The 14,861-nt window shown below is 40.0% G+C and overlaps 1 protein-coding gene across 2 annotated transcripts in view; it reads right to left on the bottom strand.

The window, feature by feature from the left end:
• Window positions 1-269: 269 nt before the first annotated feature.
• Window positions 270-14,861, bottom strand: part of MAP3K5 (mitogen-activated protein kinase kinase kinase 5) — a 212,873-nt gene continuing 198,281 nt past the window's right edge. For both annotated transcript variants that reach the window (XM_060029910.1, XM_060029911.1), the window contains 5 exons: window positions 8,965-9,208; window positions 4,518-4,630; window positions 3,388-3,500; window positions 1,769-1,845; window positions 270-1,056 (listed from right to left, as the gene is read on the bottom strand). In XM_060029910.1, the coding sequence (XP_059885893.1) occupies window positions 996-1,056; window positions 1,769-1,845; window positions 3,388-3,500; window positions 4,518-4,630; window positions 8,965-9,208 (608 nt within the window). In that variant the 3' untranslated portion in view covers window positions 270-995. The remainder of the gene's footprint in view (window positions 1,057-1,768; window positions 1,846-3,387; window positions 3,501-4,517; window positions 4,631-8,964; window positions 9,209-14,861) is intronic.

Below are 14,861 nucleotides of genomic sequence, written 5' to 3'. Positions count from 1 at the left end.
GGATGCTATTTGCAGCCCCTTTGAGGTACACAGTAGTCATCCATGGTAACTTGGGGCCTCGAGAAAAAGACACTGACTTTCTTTTATTCTGTTTTTCCACGTTCTCTCTTTTACCACTCTGTAGCCCTGAGGAATAACTTGGACGTCAGTTGTTCTTTGACTACTTGAAGGGAAGACAGATTCTATTTAACATTAGAGATGAAGAAATGGTTAGAATTTTGACACAGTAATTATCTAGATTGCCAAAACAAAACACGAATTCTTTAGAATTTATCAAAACAGTACGTCGAGAGTCTTTTTACTTTTTAGAGTAAATATGACACAAGGGGTAGCTTTAGAACAAGCTAACGTTACTAGGATTCAGGCAGGTGCAACTGGTACAGTTCAGTAGTACATAAATGACTCAAACAAATGTACTCTAGACCGGAAACTTAAGTTACAAAATATAGTCAATATTACAATTAATACAGGTAAGTAAAAACCATTGCTCTCAGATTCTGCACACTTAAAAAAAAACCCATAAACTTTATACAATAATCAAAATCACGCATTTCTACTCAAATTATTAGGGCATATTACAAACACACATAAGCCTAAAAAGTTATGGTCACATTTTGGTTTTGTTCCAGTGATGCACAATCACATGAAATGTTCTATCTGTTTCGTGTGAAATAAACATTTGGCTGAAGTGCTATAGCCGCTGAATTAACAATATTTCCATAAAAATGTTCAGACTAAAGTAATCCCAAACATCGCAGTGTTTAGGATTATTTTGAGAGTCCTTACAAAGAGTCCTTATGAATCATAGAAATAGAAGCAGTTAGGAAATTTCAGTGTATTTTGTCTGTTCTGTTTTTTCTAACACGAGTAAACAAATACTGGATTTAAAGTGCAGCTTCTTTCTCCTCTCCCTTCGATTCTCCCTCGCCTAGAAGATCAGGTCTGTATTCGTTTTTAGAATCTCCAAGGAAAGTTGGAAACAAATTGAGCGACAGTCAAGTCTGTTTGTCTCGAAAGTCAGTGATGGCTTTCCACAGTGTACACAGCATCCCTCCCCTGTTTAAAGACAAGAACATGGTGAAGAGATCACTTCATTTGAAACAATGCCCTTGAAATATGAAAGTGACTTCCTAGTCTTCAGTGGCTCTGATCAGAACATGAAGATCCCAAAGTCTTATCACTCATTATGTATTCTTTTTGTATATATTTTCTCCTCATCCCTCCATGCCTTTCCTTTCCACTCCCACAGACTACCAGGGCCCAAAGTGTCATTTTAGACGTTCTGCACTTTTGAAATGTGTCTTTCTAGAGGTGGGTCAGAGTAATCATTATGTATGTGCTTGGCCTGATGGAAAAAACAAATTATTATAAGAAACTATCAGATTATAGCAGGTATTTGGATGGCAAATCAGTACCTCATCCTGCTATTTCTATTAAGCATGATGCAATCACGAACCAAATTGGAGCATTTGTTTAAGGCAGCTTTAGAATATCTGTATGCTCTTCATCTGATGTGTTATCAAGAAAAGTCTTCCAGCTCACTCTGCATTTACTGATATAGACACATTGCTTATTAGAGCTCCCAATAATAGCCTGCTACAACTAACTCAGGTTTCTCAGAGCAGCTGAGAACTGGAGAGCTTCACCCAGGACTGTAGAGCTAGTTAGAGCTAGGTAGCGACCCAGGACGGAAGGGACCCAGGCTTCTTGATCTCAGCCCAGTGCTCTTTCCATCACGATGAAGACTGAACAGAAAGCAAAGTGGTACCTTAGTCTCAGGCATTTTAAATCGTCACGTGTAACGTAGTAGAGAACATCTGCTAGTGAATAATCCTCGGCCAAAAACTGTGGAGAAAGTAAAATATGCACAAAAGTAAGATGTTTTATGTACTTTCAATAAGTAGCAAACCAGCCATAATGTAAACATTGGCAAGAACGAAAAAAAAATCTAAAAGCAAATCCACGAAAGACACGATCTTTTGGAATTATTAGAAAAAAGGTCCCCCTATTACAAAATAATTACAAAGAAATACATCCATATGCCTTCCAGGAGCAAAAAGATTACAAGCAACACAGAATTTCTGATTGGTCTTCTGATGAATAGATAAGACTTGCTTGTAATTACACCTGCTGCTTAGAAGATAATGTTTTTATTCAGGGTTTACTGCTTTGTAGCTTTATTTTTCTCCAGTGGATAAAAAGTGTTGCTTCCACTTAATTTCTTATAAAAGATACTTTCCAATACTTACTACGAAATCAGAGTCCTGAATTTAAGTGAAGCTTTTAATTCTAAATCTTTTAAGAAGGGCAGTGATTTAGTGGATCATCAATTACTACTCCTTAATTTTGACTTGAACCTAAGTTAGAGGGAAAAATATTTTGATGAACTTGATTGGATACATTATTTCCCATAGGTAAGAGAGTCCTTTAAATTTATTTAATTTGTTATGCAGATTTCTAAGGAGACCCTACATTTTTATTTAGTGGTCCAATAAATTATCAAGTCAAGAGAAATACATCTTTATTCTTAGTTGTTTAAAAAATTTAAATATAAAACTGAAATCAATGTAATATTGTACTGAGGCTCTTTCTATAAAATAATAAAAATATAACCTCTTACTATGTATATATGTGTATACATATTATGTAATCTTAAAACATAAAGAAATGCTATTCATGCTGACTACAAAAGCTCCCCACAGGGAGCAGAGATGAATTAGGTTCTTATAGACATAATATAGTTTATATAGAAAGTGTCTGTTTCTGCCATAAGTTCACTAACTCGTCTAGTTTATTAAGTAGCAGTAAACAGCTGCTGCCAGTGGAGTCTAAGAATGTCACAAGAGAATTAAAAAGTTAACACACAAGAGAAAGAATCAGAAACAGAAGAACTTTTTTCTTTCAGTTCTGTCTTGATTTTTCCTACTCTTTTTTTTTTGTCCTACTCTTTATTTTCAACTCAAAAACATAAAAATCCTTAGGAGTTCTGGACCACAGAGCTTTCACCTGCCCTGCACATTCTGCACCTCTACCCCCAAATAGTTTTCCCTTCTCATCTGCCCCCCACCCCAGAACACCCACACAGATAGTGTATTCCTACATATTCCTTCAGACTTCAGCTCACTGGTCATCTCCAAAAACCTTCCCCAGCGTCTCCCTCCCTCTGTCTCGTAACACTTGATAACCTTTCCTTCACAGAATTGACCAGGACATAATTACACTTGTACCTATGGGATTATTTGATGATCATCTGCCTACCCTGGTCTGTGAGGGCAGGGTTGGGTCTGCATTTCTCACCAGTGTACCCCCTGTGCCTAGCACATAGTAGGCACTCAACATTATGAAACAAAGTGAAAGAATGCTTGTCCCACAGAATGTTTTCTTTACCCGACTTATAGTGTCTTCATCGGCTCCATTTTCTCTCAGCCATTCAGTAAGTTCGGAATCTTCAGTATTTGCGCCAGGAGAATTCAGGTGACACGCAGGCAACCCAGGAATATCTAGAACAGCATTGGGAGGAGGGAAGGACGTTCTTAGCTTCAGCTAACAGAGGTCATCTGAGACCCTCCTGGTCAACATTTATTGATACTTTAAAAGATTTTTGTCTATCAGAGTATAATTAATAGAAACCATTGAGATTGGTAGTCTACATGATCATATAAATAAAACTCTTTAACACTGCTTACTATACCAGTAAATGGAGAGTCAGTGACAATAATTAATGATACTCCCACCTTATAGTTTCATATCAATTTTATAGCTTCGTAGAATAAAATGGTACACCAGAATTGTACTGTGTGTTTTTCATGCAACAAAGATGAGCATGATTAGCAGAGCGCCATATAATTATAATAATCTCTTTTTCCACTATTTGCAATAATATGGAAGGACCATATATCTGAAGAAAAAAAATATGAACTTTATTTTCCTCTAAACAGGCTAAATAAGATTGTCTAAAGATTATCTTTCATACCCAATTTCTCACAGAATAGATTTCGTCAAAGTTCCATCTGACTTTTTTAAAAAATTGAGATAAAATTGACATATAACATTGTATTAGTTTAAGGTGTATCCAACTTATGACTTTTTATTACTGTATCTTGATCCTGTTTAAGCCTTGTCAAGTTATAAGGGGGGTGGGAACACTAGAAAACACAGAATACAAATGCAAAATGACAAAAAATATTATTTTATTCTAGTAATTTCATTGTGGAATCTTAAAAAGAAATAAGGACCAAAAAATGGAGAGCCCTACTTACTTCAATAATACATAATCTCAGGAAACAGTGATTATGAATCATCTTATTTTTACTGCACTTATAAGAAATGATAGCTTGCTACAATTAAGAACTTTTTTTAAGGCAACTTCTGCTTGTAGTTGTGGTACAAGTGACAGATGCTGATTAAGCCATGACATAAAGCTACCTGTTGGCTTCCTAGCTTTTTTTTTTTTGGCTTCCTAGCTTTTTGTGGCAGCCTGATTGAACAGTATTACTTTAAAATTTTCAGCTATTCACCTATTGGTTGGGACTTAAGCTTCAGGTGCTTAATTTCTTGGTCTTTTTCTTCAATAGCTTGATGAAGAAGTGCTTGTAATTCTTTCTCTTTCTGAACCAATTCTTCCAGTAATCTGCGGAAGGAAATTATATTGGTTGACAGGATAATAAAGCTAGAGCAGTCATAGAGTGATCTCCTAGGCAAGGGCTTCTCAAGCTGTCATGAACACAGGCACCCCTGGGATTGTATTAAAATGCAGATTCTGATCCAGTAGCCTGGGGCTGGGGAGCGTTAGGGGGAGGGACCTCTGAGCTTCTGCATTTCTAATGAGCTCCCAGCTGATACTCATGTTGCTGGTCCACAGACCCCCAGGTTGAGCAGCGAAGCTCTAGAAGGCGTGTTTCCAGACAAGAATTTAAAACTTCCACCCCCAGTTGTCTGCCAAAATCTTCAGAGCTGTTGTTCTGTTTCTTTTTATGACCGTAAATGGCAAAAAAGTTTATATATGATATTAACAGACCTATATTTTACATGTATGGCCCCTCATCAAAAACAGTGTGTCAATATGGGTAATACAACAGGCAATGCAAAGCAGAAAGGTAGTCACTTTTTTTAAACTATGAAAATCTGAGAAGTAACTATAGGTGAAGTCACCTATAGTACCTGGCATATAATAAATCCTCAATCAATGTTAATGGTGGTTGCTTGCGTTGTTGTGGTTGTTACTGTTATTTCTCTCCTTCTAAGGGGAGCAGTGAAGTGGGTGAAAGGATAGCTGTGTTCCTGGTACATTCAGTTTCCAGTTGGCATCTGATGCATTCTCCAAAGAAACAAGGAGAAATATTATTACACATAGTTCTTACGCATGAAAGGTTCACTATACAACTGAGAGCCAAGTGGTAACCCACTCACCATTCTCAACACAGTTTTCTGGGAAAACATTCCAGGTTGTGAAGAGAGATGTTCTGATTTTTTAGAAAACCATCTTCAAGTAACTTGGATTCAGAATTATAACAATTTAAGATACATAATTATTTATAAGATCATCAAGGTACATTGTTGCATGCCCTATAGCTCTTAGCAAGCTGTATTTATTTTACTTTCTGAGTAGTGACAGATTTAACTCAGGGCCAGATTCCATTCCAAAAGTTTGTTTCTGCTTCAGCTGACATGGTCTGAAGACAGCCCAGCCCGACAGAAGGCAGCCCTGGGCCTTGTATCCTGGTTCAGCCACCCACTTCCTGTGTTAACCTTGACAAATGACTTAATGCCTCTGGGCTTCAGTTTTCTCATTTGTCAAAAGGAAAAGTAGAACTTCCTGAAAGGATTGCTGTGAGCACTAAATGAGACAGTATAGGTAAAGTGCCAAGCACAGTGCCTGGCCTTTAAGAAGGGCTGTTTTGTTCCCTGCTGCCGCCTCAGGCCCCGGAAAAGAGGCCATCCAAGGCTTAATAGGGTTTTTTTCCCTGACCCCCAGGCTCCACCCCTTTTCCACACAACAGAGACACGTGAGGCCATTAGGTGCGAGAAAGGGTCACAGTAGAGTAGGTAGCAGAGGTGAGACAAAAGGAAAACACAATGAGAGGCAGACAGAAAGTGGTTCCAGGAAGACAGCGTGTTTAAAGACAATTGCACAACTGCAGAGTAAACAGTGTACAATAGGTGGATTAAGCAGTAGGAACTGAAAGCAAGAGGGAAGCAGAGGATTAAGGGAGACTTTTATCTACTCTAATACGAATGATATTCAAAGAAATGGATAGCAAGCTCATTATGAATTTTTTTAAGTTGGCAACTTTTTGGTCTGGTATATATTTTTGTCTTTCTTGCTAATTTACGTGTATGGAATAGTGACAGCATATTCTTATGTTTTTCTCAAAGAACACAAGTGAAATTTTCTAGAATTTAACCCATGTTTACCTAGACTATATATTTCCTTTTTATCTTAAAAGCCAGAACGTAACATTGGAAGCAAAGCACTGACAGGCCACCTCATTTGTCCCACATCCAGCTCTCAAAATTATTTATTTTAAAGGCATATCCATCCAGTCCATCAGTTTTATTTTTACTTTGTCTTCAGTTAGTAGGGAAATCCTTTGAAACCAAGGCAAATGACTGCCTCTCTGTTCCAGAGACGTTTGCCAAGGATCAGCCATGAGATCAATTTTTTAACTCAGATGGGTGTGGGTGGGAAGCTGGGTTGACGGGTAATTCCAGAATTGCAGGAAAGGGAAATGAGTTCGATTTTAACTACCTCTGCAGTACTGTCCCGACTCCTTGTGTGAAGCAAATTATTGTCAGAACGTTTTCTGTAAGCGTATACTTTAAGTAAAGCATACATTCTAAAGCTATTTTGTTATTTTCTGCCATTTAGTATTATCGATGATCCAATCATCAAGAGCTGGATAAACTTGATGTATCTTTATCAGTGATTATCCTAAATATAAGCTTAAGATTTCTAGCCCGAGGGTTTACAAGCTTTCCTAAAATCACACTAACATTTCCTCAATTTATTTTGCAATATACGTACATCTATATATGTATAGCAAGGAATATTCCACTGAAAGCTACAAGGACCAATATAGACATGACCAGCCCTTGATCAGCACTTGGACAGAAGCAGCTGCCCTTTCTTTAAATCCTAAGTGAAGTGAATGTTGTACCTGGTCTCACTTTTCTGGGGGTGATGGAGCTGTGGGAGATCCTACTAGAAAAAGAAAAAAGGAGGCCAACAACCATATAGATTTCACAGATACATGTGTAAATACACAGAGAAAAAACAAATGAGTGGGCCCTTGTAAGAACTGTTAACAACATACTAATGTAGTAAAGAAATGTGGTCAGTCTTGCGGGCAGACGTGGGAAGCAGGCCCTCAGCTAGCTTAAGACCCTCAGAAAAGAGATGTGAAGACCTGAAGAAAGCAGCCGGAGAAAGGCAGCCCTCAGGGACTACAGATGGATCGAGCATGGTGGACAGATGGCGGGGACGGGGTGTAAGTCAGGGTAACGCAAATGGACTGAGGAGAGAAGGAAAAGACTGCACTCAGGAGAGACACGTTCTAGTGACATAAGCCAGGATACGTAGACGGAAGGTTCAGGGGCCAGAGGAGCAAATGCACCAGCTCACTGGTAAATAAAGTAGCTCTACTGTCTGGACGGCATGGGCAGGGCAGGGTTGGGTGGCTGGACCCAAACAGTTACGAGTGCACTTTCCTCCTCCGAGGATCAGAGAAGGGTATGAAAAAGCAACTCCAGGACTGAGCGACAGACAGTAAACTGAAGAGAAGAGACTGAAGTCGACGGCTACTATAATGGATGGAGCATCCTAATGGGACTATTACTTGAGAAGAGCAGGAAGATTTCGATGAAGTCTTAGAAAAGGCTCCCGTTCTTTTCCACTAAGCAACAGAGATGCGAAGTAAAGAGCTGGGTTTCAGAGAACAAGACTGGGATAAGGAAGTCAGAAAGCCACTTTCCCTTTATTCAGAAAGATTTGTGTATGTAAATCATAGAAGATATGTATAGATTCACTTAATCATGCAACTAAAATTCATGTTTCTAAATACAGGATGAGGTTTGTACTACTCATACAAGCTTGGTATTCAAGCTTATCAAAAACCTGAACTTATGACTAAAAATAAAATGGTTTTATCTCCCCAGTGAACAACTTGGATTTTCAACTAAGGTTGCTAAATATTTGAACCACATTTATTGATTCACTCCAAAAAAAATAGTTTTCCCTGTCAAAACCCAAAGTCATAAAGTCAGTTGCCCACATGTCAACTGTAACCAGCACAGGAAGCTATAAATCATAAAGATTCAGACCTTGAACTGTGCCAACATCTGTGAAGGACAGGAAATATTTACTGTTCATTTAATAACCTGATCATGTGGGTTCTGTGTTATCAAATTCTCAAAGAAAAATTAAACTCCAGATATGATACAGCATATTAAAAATAAAGCAGAATCACAAATGTGGTCAACAGATCATCCTTTCAAAGTTTTAAAATGAAAAGCTTTTGAACCATTCATTTTATCTCCTCCAGAACAGAGCTCTTCCTCTCCTGAAAGAACCTGATATTCCAAATCATAGGCTCTCAAGAACAAAAACTCTCTGCCTGTCTCTCAGCTATCTGTTGGATGGTACACGCTGCTCTGAGTCTGCATCCCAGAGAGTCTATGAGGTTACAACTAAGTTACTCTGAAAATCTCAGTGCACTTGGAGATAAAGCAGTGATCAAAGAAGAGCTGCTGAAGGACTGAACTGGTAGAAGCAGAAAACGTATTTGACTAAAGAGACCAATAAATCTCTCATTTTAATGAATAAAGCATTAAATCAAGTTTATATGAATGGGATAAAGGAATAATATTTTGTATATTCTGCAGACCAATCTTTAAAGTAGACCCCAAACACAGGCACTTATATAAAAGTAAGAAAAAAGAACCCACCCATGTCAGAATAGGACTTACCTATTTGTTTCTATTTTCATCCTTCCAAGCTGTACATTCAGCGATCGGTGAGCACTCTGGGAGTCGTGGGATACAGTAGAACTGAGTGTGCTCACCCCTGAGGTGGCCACAGCATCTTCAAGGACCACATGAGGTCTTCGGACAGTTTGATTTGAAGGCTGTTCTTCATGGTCATCTTCTGCATCCAAGTCTTCTTGATCGGCGGTATCACTCTCAGATGCAAGGCTAAAATGTGGCCTCAGTTCTGTTAAGCATATGATCAACAACACTGTTAATGAAATAAGAATGATTGCCTTAATTTCTTAAGACATGAATGTCATCTCCCCTGCTATCAGTAAGAGATGTATTCCCAACTGCTTTTCCAAAAGTGATGATGGATTTCTGCACATTACTTCAGATTTGTTTTTCCAGTGAATTTGCAAAATTCACAAGATGTATAAACTCAGAATGATCTAACTCAAACAGAAGAGAAACTTCCACACTGCGCATAAGCTACGTGGGAAATATGTTAAAATCAGAAAGCAATTATATAAAAACCTGTTAAGAATATAAAAATTTGTTTACACAATTAAAATTCATATTTTCAATTATATAATATCTGGCAACTATTAACTCACTTAGAAATGAGGAAATTGAGATATGGAGAGATTGTATAAACAAAAGTAAGAACACAGAATGCTTTTTGCTTGTAACATTCAAAATGTAAGGGGGGGGTGTGTACTGAAAATGCCACACAATGCTTATATTCATTCTAGAAGACGATCTGCTTTTGACTATTGGGTTAATTTTTGGTGTGTGTCCTACCCTAACCTGTTGACTAACCATTGAAATCTAAAGTGTAAAAGTTACAAGTCTCCAGCTTAAAAACACTGTATGACACGAGTTCATCTGCATGTCACTTCAGAACTGGGGTGATACCTTCCCATGGGAAAAACTATTAAATTGTGATTAGGGTCTCAAAATGGCCCCCCAAAGGGAATTACATTCATAATTTAAGTGAAATCAGGGTAGCAGAAATACTGGGTCTTGGTTCCATATGCTATGACACATGGAACTTTTTTTTTTTTGAATGAAAGATTCTTTAAATTCTATAGTCTTTTACAACTTTCAAAAGTTTCACACACATGATTTTATATAATCCCATAATAACCCTTATTTTCCCTCTACCCTCGCATTGCCCCTCCCCGCTTCCCTCTCCCCACTGGTAAACACTTGTTTGTTCTCTGTATCGGTGAGTCTGCTTCTTTTTTGTTTTATTCACTAGTTTGTTGTCTTTTTTAGATTCCACATATAAGTGATAATAATATTTGTGGAAGGTTTGTCTTTCTCTGTCTGACTTATTTCACTTAGCATAATGCCCTCCAAGTCCATCCATGTTGCTGCAAAGGGCAAATTTTCATTCTTTTGTATGGCTGAGTAGTATTACACACACACACACACACACACACACACACACACACACACATCTTCTTTAGCCATTCATCTGTTGACACCTTGGCAGTTGTAAATAATGCTGCTATGAACATTGGGATACGTGTATCTTTTCAAATTACTACTTTTGTTTCTTTTGGATATATCCCCAGGAGTGGAATTACTGGGTCATATGGTAGTTCTGTTTTTAGTTTTTTGAGAAACCGCCATACTGTTCTCCACAGTGGCTGCACCCATTTACATTCCCACCAACAGTGTAGGAGGGTTCCCTTTTCTCCACCTCCTCGCCAACATTTGTTATTTGTGTTCTTTTTTAAATTTTTTAAAATTTATTTATTTTTGGCTGTGTTGGGTCTTCGTTTCTGTGCGTGGGCTTTCTCTAGTTGCGGCGAGCGGGGGCCGCTCTTCATCGCGGTGCATGGACCTCTCACTGTCATGGCCTCTCTTGTTGCGGAGCAGAAGCTCCAGACGCGCAGGCTCAGTAGTTGTGGCTCACAGGCCTAGCTGCTCCGCGGCATGTGGGATCTTCCCAGACCAGGGCTCGAACCCGTGTCCCCTGCATTGGCAGGCAGATTCTCAACCACTGCGTCACCAGGGAAGCTCATGGTAGTTCTATTTTTAATTTCTTGAGGAGCGACTATACTGTTTTCCATAGTGGCTGCAGCATTTTACAGCCTCACCAATAGTGCACAAAGGTTCTAATTTCTCCACATCCTCACCCTTTATCTCTTAAGGTTAACCAAGCTCCACCTCTACACTGCTTTTTTTTTTTTTTGCATTATCTCCTTTCTCCTTCCAAAATTCTATTTCCTAGATCATCTATAGTAGGTGTGACTCAAAATCAGGTGTTTAAGTTTTGTAAGCCTGGCACCTGGTATAGGGGCTAAGACATATTAGTCTCTCAAAAAATGTTGGCAGAATGGAAGTTATCCTACTAGGATTATTTGCATTTATAAGGGAACAAAACAGTGAAAAAAATCTTACTTTAGGGCTTCCCTGGTGGCGCAGTGGTTGAGAGTCCGCCTGCCGATGCAGGGGACACGGGTTCGTGCCCCGGTACGGGAAGATACCACACGCCGTGGAGCGGCTGGGCCCTTGAGCCATGGCCGCTGAGCCTGCGCGTCCGGAGCCTGTGCTCCGCAACGGGAGAGGCCACACAGTGAGAGGCCCATGTACTGGGAAAAAAAAAAAAAAAAAAAAAAAAAAAATCTTACTTTAAAAATAATTTAAGAGAGTTCAATTCTATGTTAAATTAGAGCAAGAGTAGGCCTTTTAAATTTTCTAAATTTTTTCTCATGGTCTCTAAACTGAAATTTTAAAAACAATTTATAAGTTTTATTGTCCTGCTGAATATAATCTCACTTTGGGGGAAGGAAAATTTCTGATATTTATTATTACATTTAAATGTTCCCTTACATTCCCCTAACTCTGTACACTTTAAATTATCATATATTATCATTTTACTTATGTGCAAGTGACTAAAAATTTTTCTCAGTAATTAGAAAAAGGTAGAAAATTGTAGGGACTTTTCTTGTGGTGCAGTGGTTAAGAATCCGCCTGCCAATGCAAGGGACACGGGTTCAATTCCTGGTCTGGGAAGATCCCACATGCCACAGGCAACTAAGCCTGTGTGCCACAACTACTGAGCCTGGGCTCTAGAGCCTGCAAGCCACAACTACTGAGCCCGTGTGCCACAAGTACTGAAGCCTGCGTGCCTAGAGCCCGTGCTCTGCACCAAGAGAAGCCACCGCAATGAGAAGCCCACACACCGCAATGAAGAGTAGTCCCTGCTCGCCACAACAAGAGAAAGCACGCGCACAGCAACGAAGACCCAATGTAGCCAAATAAATAAATAAATAAATTTATTTTTAAAAAAATTGTAAGTGAATGCAATACTTTGTTATTTTGGTCTTTCAATGGTGGCTCCCTGAGGACACATCATCGAATAGACATTGTAAAACATGCAAATGAGACAGAGCGTCTGGTCTTTGTCCTCAAAGAGATAAGAACCTAAAGGAGAACTAGGGCAAATATACAGAAGAGTCATAAAAGCATGTACAAAGATAACATGTGTCAGCCAAGTGTCAGGAGAAAGGCAGGGACCCAGGGGACCCTGGAATGAGTGGATGGCATTTAAGCCCATGTGTGGGAAATTAGAGCGGGTGCATGTTTCCAAAACAGCAAGACAGGATCAAACAACGATATTATTCCCACCTCCCTACCCTCCCACTCCACCCCAACTAGTTAATTCCCCAGAGGAAAATAACTAGACCAAGCTTCTTCTTTTTTTTTCTTTTTGCGTTACGCAGGCCTCTCACTGTTGTGGCCTCTCCCGTTGTGGAGCACAGGCTCCGGACGCGCAGGCTCAGCGGCCATGGCTCACAGGCCCAGCCGTTCTGCGCCATGTGGGATCTTCCCGGACCGGGGCAGGAACCCGTGTCCCCTGCATCGGCAGGCGGACTCTCAACCACTGCGCCACCAGGGAAGCCCTAGACCAAGCTTCTTTAACACAAGGTATTTCTGATGCCTATTAGGATCACAATACTTGTCAGAATGACGTATGATCCCTGCATCAAGCACTGCATATAGTTTACAATGCTGGTCATTTTACATTAATGTCTACATGGGGCACATGACTGATTCAGCTTCACACTGGTAGTAATACCAAGTGCTCTAGCAGTTTAAACAATTAGAGTTTCTATGAGAAGTGTGCCTTCACTGTCGATTCTCTCTACCTTAGCACTGCCAACACGATCTCACGCTCAGCATTTCTCCATCTGGTCACCCACAGCCAGACTGACCAGATGTTACTTGAGGAGTAACAACAGATACTTAACGTTGCCAGTAATCCACAGGCTGATCCTTGATGACAAGTGGGAAAACAGCCCGAAAAAAAAAACTTTTAAGGGGCTTGCACTGTACTCTCTGTTCTGTGAGCTCGTTTTCAGAAGAAAGAAGATTGAACACTTTATTTTTTACTTTTCATTGTGAAATAGTTTTAGGATAACAGAAAAGTTGCAAACACAGTACAGAGAGTTCCTGTATATCCTTTAGCAGCTTGCCCTAAACTTAACATCTTACGCAACTTTGGCACTATTAACAAAACCAGGAAGTTAACTTGGATACAATAGTATTAACTAATCTATAGACATTATTTGAATTGCACTGGTTTTCCCAAGAATGTTCTTTTTCTGATCGGGGATCCCACAATGCATTAGTTGTCATGTTTCTTAGTCTCTGCCAATCTGTGACAGTACCCTAGCATTTTTTTCTTTTTAATAAATTTATTTATTTATTTTTGGCTGCATTGGGTCTTCGTTGCTGTGTGCGGGCTTTCTCTAGTTTCGGCGAGCGGGGCTACTCTTCTTCATCGTGGTGCGTGGGCTTCTCAGTGCAGTGGCTTCTCCTGCTGCAGAGCACGGGCTCTAGGTGCACAGGCTTCAGTAGTTGTGGTACGTGGGCTCAGTAGTTGTGGCACGGGGGCTCCAGAGCCCAGGCTCAGTAGTTGTGGCGCATGGGCTTAGTTGCCCCACGGCACGTAGGATCTTCCCGGACCAGGGCTCGAACCCGTGTCCCCTGCATCAGCAGGCGGATTCTTAATCACTGGGCCACCAGGGAAGTCCTAACCCTAGTATTTCTTTATCCCCCATGACCTCCTTAGTTTTGAGGAGTACTGGTCAGTTTTTTTTGTACTGTGTCTCATTTTTATTCACTTATGTCTTGTCATGATGAGGTTGCGGCTCTGCACTTTTGACAAGAATACCACAAAGGTGATGTTGTGCCCTTCTCAGTGCATCATATCAAGAGGTACATAATGCTGATGTGTCTAATTACGAGTGATGCTTACCTTGATCTTTTGATAAAGGGGGTTGTCACTGTTTTCGCTGTGTAATTAGTAGATATCTTGTGGGGAGATTCCCCAAGACCATTCAAATATCCTGTTTCTCAGCACACTTTTATCTACTGATCTTGACAGCCATTGATTGTTCTTGCTTGCAATAATTATTACTGTGATGTTTGCCTAACGGTGATTTTCTATTTCCCTCATTCCTTCTACATTTATTAATTGGAATTCTACTAAAAAAAAAGAGCTGGTGGGCTTCCTGGGTGGCGCAGTGGTTGAGGGTCCGCCTGCCGATGCAGGGGACACGGGTTCGTGCCCCGGTCCGGGAAGATCCTACATGCCGCGGAGCGGCTGGGCCCGTGAGCCATGGCCGCTGAGCCTGCGCGTCCGGAGCCTGTGCTCCACAGCGGGAGAGGCCACAACAGTGAGAGGCCCGTGTACCGCAAAAAAAAAAAGAAGAGCTGGCCCTTCTCCTCCATATAGTTATTTATTTAATTACTTATATCAGTATGGACTCATGGATGTTTAATTTATTCTATGGACTATAACCCAATACTATTATTCTTTTATTTTAATTTGTTCTGGCTTAGGCTTTGGGGAACTCCCTCACGCTGTCTCCAGT

The sequence above is a fragment of the Delphinus delphis genome, chromosome 14, assembly GCF_949987515.2.
Source record: "Delphinus delphis chromosome 14, mDelDel1.2, whole genome shotgun sequence".
Lineage (NCBI taxonomy): Eukaryota > Metazoa > Chordata > Mammalia > Artiodactyla > Delphinidae > Delphinus > Delphinus delphis.
The sequence above is the reverse complement of the archived record's forward strand: the minus strand, read 5'-3'. Positions and strand labels throughout refer to the sequence as shown.